Here is a 7,122-nt window from a genome sequence, read left to right on the forward strand (position 1 = left end):
GGCCGGAGCCGTTTGCACTGGACTCACCGTAGCAGGAGACCTGCAGGGCTCCGTTGTGGTTGCTGGTCTCCTGCAGCTTGAGGTTGCTCTCCGGAGGAGTTTTGCAGGGGCCTCGCTGCATGTAGAGATGCTGCTGCTGCTGCGGGTGGTATTTGCTAAAGGAGCCCGGTGCCCCAGCAGCGCTGGGAGCCTGCCCGCTGCCATCCAGGGACTGGCATTCCTGCTGGCTATAGCGGCTCCGGCACTTACTGCTGCTGTCACCAAAGCCTTGTCCTTTGCTGGCCAGGAAAGCAGGGCTGAACTTGTCACTTGCTGGAAATGCCCTAAAAGGCGAGGAGCCCTCTGTGCTCTGGGAGGCTGCGTTGTAGTAGGAATCCATGGCAGCCGGATCACAATAAGAAACACAAGTATCAGCATTCATTCCTAAAATTAAAAGGCCCGAGTGTCCTTAATGCGCTTGGAGGGGCACCAGGAGCCTGCCGCTCTCCCTCTCCCTCTCTCGCTCTCTGTCTCACATGCACACGCACAGCTGGGCCAGGCAGCTCTAAGAGGATTCAGATGTTCCTGAAAGCTGACCAGATCTCCAAAGCCCCCTCAAGATCTTGCAGAGCGAAAGGGGTCTCCCCCTCCTCCCTCTCCAGCTCACACTCACTCTCCGCCTCACCCTCCGAGCTAGTCCAAAGAAAGACTCTTCTCCACAGTCTCCCTCCCCCCCCCAGCGCATACAAACCCCGAGACCTCTCCCACAATTAATATGCAGATGATGACAGTGGAGGGGAGGGGGCCCAGGAAGCAGGAGAGCAGCGAGGGGGGAATCTTTTGGCATAAACCAACTTTTTATTATTAAAAAATAGAAAAACCCAACACATGACAGTAATGCAATTAGGGGATGAATATGGGGTTCTGTGCAGGGCGGAAGGGCCGGGAACAATTTAATGGGGATGACACACTCCATTCGTTCTGGCCTCTTCACTATTGATTTTGCAACGCAGCTGCAGGGACCTTACGTTTTGTAACTCCCTACTTTCCCCCCCCCCCCCTCCCTTAGGTGCTTTATTAAAACCACTATGGAGCTCCCGAGCCATATCCCTTTAAGACCTTCACCCTTTCCCCCAATTAACCCTTTGGCAGCACCCCCGCTCCTCCTGCCCTCTCCAGGGCTGCCAGGGACTGTGAAACCCTTTCAAGTGTTGCTGCGGGGTCCCCTGAGTAAGAGCTGAAGGCAGCCACTCCATACCCAGGGCAACTTCGCTCTGGCGCCTACGGCTGTTTATTAGCAGTTGTATGAAATTCTGATCACCGGTACAACCCAGGGAGGGTTTTCACGTGTCTTTCTCTTGCAGACGTTGCTACGTACACACTGCTTTGTTGCTCAGGACGTTTGTATTATAACACCCCCGGTAGCAGAGAAGCGGTTCTATAGAGAACCTGGCTCCGAGGCTGTCAGGCTGGAACCTGCAGGGGGACTGGAAAAGGCTTTCCTGGACCCAAAGGTCAATGGCAACCCCAAAGGGGTTTACAAGCAAATCGGTATCGCCCCGGTCCCATCAGCTGAACCCGACTCCACTTTGTTAACTCCTGCTGCCCCTTACACTTACCCCCCCCCCCCTCCCCGCCTTTCTTCCCTCCCTCACATCTGGTTTCTATCGCGCTCTTACCTTGAAGTTTTCGGTAATAAAGATATTACGCAAACTGCATCCACAGCTCTTCAGGCTGAGGGCCCTTAACCCTTTCCTGGCCGCCGGACATTCCTGCACGAGGGAGATGAGCCTACAAGTCGCTGGAGACCGGAGGCCCGGCTCCTGCTCCTAAGCGAGCCGTGGGCCCAAGGTCCGGGCAACCGGTGTGTGTGGGGGGGGGGGGAGGGGAGAGTTGACGCTTGTCTATAAATATACACGCTGGGCTTTTGCAAATGTGCCCCCCCCCCCACACACACACCTCGGGCGCGGGGGAGACGCACCCGTGCTCAGACTGAGGTCTATGGCCGGGAAAGGAACGCTGCCCCATTCGAATGGAGCCGAGCAGGCCTAGGGAATAACACCCCGATCGCAAAGGAGGAACCTGGCAGGGAGGGGCCTGCGGAGCGAAGCCGTTTAGACGCTCAGAAGCGGATTGTGCCAGCAGGCAGGGAGTGTGGTACAATAATACACAACCCCCGCTGTAAATATGGTGGCCTGACAAACATCGCGATCGCGCCTCAGTGCTAAACCCATTCTGGTACAGCAAGAGGGGCTGCCCTTGATCCTAGCGACACTCCCGGGTTTCTCGTGAGGGCCTGGTGCAATCGCCAAAGATGGATTCATTTATTAGATTTCAAAACATTTTCAAGCCCCCCCCCCCTCAGAGCAGAGCAGCAGCGCTGTGCTTGGTCAAGTTTCTGATCCAAGAAAGCTTTCAGCGGATTTTCCTTCCTCATTCTCTTTATTACCTGCTTAATTCTTTCCTCATTTTTTTGCCCCCCCCCTCCCCACGCCGTCCCACAGTCCTCGCTCTCCCTCTCTCTTACGACTTAATAAAAACCAAATCAACTCGATGCATTCACGTCTTTCTAAAATAACCCCACTTCTGGACGGCCAGTGGGAAATCTTCAGAGAAAACCCAACCCTGAGCTTCTCCTCTGGGTCTCTTTACCCGGTGAGTATTTCGCCTTGAAGATAATCGCATCTTTTCCAGGTCCGGCTCCAGTTTTATAGCCACTAGCTCGAGTTCACTGAACTTTTAGACTCAGGAATGAAGGAGAATACGTCTTTGTGCGTGTGGAATAAAGGGGTTTCGAGCCAGCGGTTTCGAAGTCAAGTCTATTGGCAAAGAATCAGTACCAGCCTTAACCAGCCTAATCAAGAAATGTGGGGGTGTTTCAAAACGCTGGGAATAAAAATGCGCGGCATGGTACTTGGCGTTTGGTCTTCTCTTCAACAGAGAAATGAACGACAATATCATCTCAATCCAGACTACACTGGGCATGATCATAACTTGCAGCTCTGGAGGGTTGAAAGCAAGGCTCTGTCCAGTGAGGCTATTCTCCACTACTAGCTGCATCAAGTTGCCACGAAAATTCAATTAGCTTCCAATCAAGGCTAATCTGCCGCGCTGTGAAAAGGTTTGCTATAAAACTCTCCCTCTCTAATGACCAATTTGTGTCACTGGAAGTGAGAGGTTAATTCAGGAACCGTTACCGAGTTAAAGGGTAGTTGGACAACACACTGAAAACTAGCGATTAAAAATAATTGGCGAATTGCTGGGCATATCTGTGCTGCTTTGTTTTTGTCCAAAGTGCCTCCGCGAAGAGGAGCGGTGATTATTTTTGGTTGTAAAGGAAGCTGTGTAAACGAATAAAAGCAAACACTGAGGCTATGATGATACAGCGTCTCTGCTCCAAATTAATATAAGCCCACAGCTGATTTCCCCAGACTATCATGTTTACTGACTGGGAACAGATTTTCGTTCCTCTATTGAAAGGGAAGGAAAAAATAAAACCCCTTTCGACTTTCCGGCTGTCCTAGAAAGCCAGACTCGGAAAGGAATGTTATCAAATCCGTCTAATAGTCGCAGGAAACTCCCTGACCAGGCCGGTATCTGACTGAAGCGACCCCAATATTTGTTGATCGGGTCGCGAGAAACAGAATCGAGGCGAAATCCAAAGCGCACCTTTCTTTGAACAGCCTCCAACACGGAGCCTGGTTGGATAATAAACGAATACACAAATCCTGGCTGGCTTTTTCATTCAAATCACGATCGCTTCCGTTTATTATCGTTATGCTGGGGGGAAGGGAGAGTTCTTTCTGGAGAAGGGTTACATACATCGACCCTCCGCTTGCCTGAGACCAGTTGTGTTTGACCGAGCCAGCTTTCAGTGAACCGGACCTGTTTGCGAAACCAATCCCTCCTTCCCAAACCACCACGATCTGGGCTTCTTTGGGAGCAGGTACACACAGAGATTGATCCATCTTATCAGCTGCACACAGGGAAAGACCTAGCGCGGCGCATCCTTGCAAAGTTTTAATTTCATACAGCTATTCACGACTGGAACAGAAACAGAGGAGTCGATTTAAATGGTAGCGATGCCATCTTTGGACAGAGGATTATTCAAGCAGTTCAGGCTCCAAAATAAACGTCTATTTCGGTCTAATGGAAAACCCAGCCTCGCGTGGTAGCTAATGAAAAATACAGCGGTCAGCAATTAATCTGTAAACATGTCTACGCAGAGACACAATGTCATACACATTTGTATTATGTTATCTAAACAGATTCTGTCATATCGTTGCATGTAGATATGATTGATGATATGATTTATGATTTACTGGGCATTTGTATTAAACTCTCGGATTAGTGATTCTTAATGATATCATCTGTCAAATAGCCAACATATTTCTCTGGGCAAACTGCTCAGCTTTGGACAAGGGGCTGAATTCAATTGCTATTTTAGAAACCTTAGAGGGACGTCGAAATGGGCATGGAAGGAATGGAATTCATGGTTAAAGTATTGATTGTGAGACCATATCAGCCCACAGTTCTGATCACTTCATTTTGTGTACCCCCACTTTGCTAAAAGACCCCTTTGTTGTAATTGTCCCCAGCCCGAAGCTTGGGAGAGGGGAGATTCCAGCACTCCCATGGGCAAATTTCTCCCATTATTCCTTGGGAGATGTCTCCAAGTTTTGGATAAAACCCCCAAGTGAGCGAGCGGGCTCCTTTCAAAGGGTGGGGGCGGATATTCTTGCACACCTTCTTCCCCTCAGTGCTTTGACAGAGACTTACTCTTGGAAACCATCGCTCATGTGTTTTCTAACAGGCTTTGCCCCGGAATACCAAGCCACGAGCTCCTTTTGCACCCGATAGGAGAGATGAGGGGAACTTGTTTATAATGCCATTGCTGGTGCGCCTGCTGGCGGGATACATTTAGAGCTAAGCTCTATAATTTCTCGCAGAGGATTTTATGTTGCCTCTATTTCTGGAGCTTAGTTAGCATGGCAACAGCGCGCTTGGCCTTTACGTTTTACGCCTTTTACCTTTTTACTTGCCTCTCCCACTATACAAACACACAGTCCTTTCTGGGCACTGCTGGGAGAAACTGATTTCATGGCCTTCCTTACCGGAATTCTGAGACCTATTTTTTTAAAACAAAAAAGCACATTTCATGGGTGATGAAAGGACCCTCTGAAGAAATGGGACCCGATCCAACCCCCCCTCCCACTCCCGCCCCAGTCATCAGAGTCCTCCATGGACTTCGGATCAGCCTCATGGCTCTTTATTGGCCAAATCCTTTCCTGGTATTGCATACACCAAAACAGTTGGCACCAAAGCTGAATTTGGCTCATTTTTGTTCTTGCATCAAGTAACCACGCGCCTGTAGGGTCCCATGTGGATACAATGATCTGTGCAGCTCGATCTCTTGCTAGCCTGACGTCTTAATTGTCCGCTGAGGATAGCGAATTTGGAGGGAGCATTGTAAGCTGCTGGCTAAATTCTCATAGAAGCATGGGCTTTCACTGCCGCCCAGGTTATAGACTGGTGGGTTTGAACCTTTCACTTCAGGACTCAGAGGAAAACAGAATTCGGAGCCGTTTTTCCTCCTCTCAGTTCCCCCCATCCACACGCTGGACACAGCGCTGCTATTTCACACACACCCCCTCCTTCCCCACACTGAGAATTCAAGGGCTATACCTTGGGGGGGGGGGGGGGAGGTTACAGACGTTCTTTCCACAGCTGGGCACATCTCACCCTTGTTGCGCTGCACGCTAATAATCACCCTCTTTCTTTACGCCCTGATGCAAACTAGTTAAAATCGGTAGCGGTTGTACCAGCATCTGCTCCATAAGTGTCGGAGGCTTCCTTTTAGCGTCACTTCAATCGAGCGGAAACTCCGGAGAGCGGCCTGTGTAGATCAGAGAGGCTTGCTGAAGAATTGCTGAGATTTTGCACTGAGGTCTCCCTTTTTTCCCACACGCTCTAGGTTCTTGGGAGAACAAACGCTACTGCGCGCTTGTTTTGCGCACAGATTATTTTTTTAAATCTGATCAAAGCTCGGTTTCTAGTAGTTTGATCCCAGGAGAAGAGAATTTCTTCTGTCCATTGTTTCATTTGAGGGTCTCCCTTTTTGCTTTGCACACAGTTTGTTCCTGCTGGACAGATATTTGCAGATACACTCACCACCTGTTCAGTGGCTGGGCAGTCTCTAGAAAGCTTTTGGAGAAGAGGTCCCTGCTTCAGACGCACTGCTTGAAGGTGGCATTTTTACACCCCGGGTATGAGAAAAACCAGGGACAAACTACACCATTATCTCGTGCAAAATAAAAATACCAATGGGCTTCGGAAGAGAAACTGTTGTGTAAACCCTTCGGTCCCATTTGCACGCAGCGTTCGCTGGGGGAATTCTAAACACGATGCAGAAAGGATCCCCTTCATTGTGTCGTTTAAGTTTCCCCCAGAGCTATTTTCTGCTGCAGGAGGCAAAGGCTTGACAGATTTCACGGTGGCTGTAGCACGCCCCTCATATTTTACCGTCCATGGGGACTGGCCGTGACAAGCCAAGTATCTTCTCCTCTGTCTAGGAGCCCGTTGTCACTGTAAAGAATTCTGTATCAAGCACACTGATATGGGTGACGAGAAGATAGACCCTTCTTTTTAAATCACTGGTTTGTGCCAAATAAAACCCAGCTGCAAAAAAGCCTGAGAGTCTTATTAATGCCGATGTGATATGAAGCTGGGTATAGTCCTTCCACTTGTACGCTTGTTACCCGTTTAGACGCAAATACATATTACCAACAAGAATTCAGGTAATAGAACAAGTTGGATCCTGCTCTGAAATCCAGACTTAATATTTGAATCGATTTGTGGATGGTCAAGGAAACAAGTGAATATACTTTTCCCTACTCTTACTCGCGGCCTTAACCATCAAAGACGAAAGTATCAGAGGATAGATTAGCAGCAGAAGCTCCACGGAGGAGTTTGTCGCCACTTTATTTTAGTGACAGATCCGGAAAAACAAACAAACCCGAACAACCCAGCAGCCCCGATCCCAGTGCCCCGGGTCAAACTATTAATCGTACAGTGATTTCGTCTCCTTTAAGATTTTCTTACGCATCTATATAAGTATTTGGAATGTTACATAGATCTGAACTT

General features: G+C 49.2%; 1 protein-coding gene across 4 annotated transcripts in view; it reads right to left on the reverse strand.

Moving 5' to 3' along the window:
* Positions 1-5,175, reverse strand: part of ALX4 (ALX homeobox 4) — a 63,865-nt gene extending 58,690 nt beyond the window's left edge. Inside the window, exons 1-2 of one of the 4 annotated variants that reach the window (XM_075927529.1) lie at positions 1,659-5,175; positions 28-423 (exon numbers count right to left, since the gene is read on the reverse strand). In XM_075927529.1, coding sequence (XP_075783644.1) covers positions 28-421 — 394 coding nt within the window. In that variant the 5' untranslated portion in view covers positions 422-423; positions 1,659-5,175. Of the gene's footprint in view, positions 1-27; positions 1,584-1,658 lie in introns of those variants that run through there. The other 3 variants (XM_075927530.1, XM_075927528.1, XM_075927531.1) reach the window with 3 other exon arrangements.
* Positions 5,176-7,122: the final 1,947 nt, after the last annotated feature.

This window comes from Pelodiscus sinensis, chromosome 4 (genome assembly GCF_049634645.1).
Source record: "Pelodiscus sinensis isolate JC-2024 chromosome 4, ASM4963464v1, whole genome shotgun sequence".
NCBI lineage: Eukaryota > Metazoa > Chordata > Testudines > Trionychidae > Pelodiscus > Pelodiscus sinensis.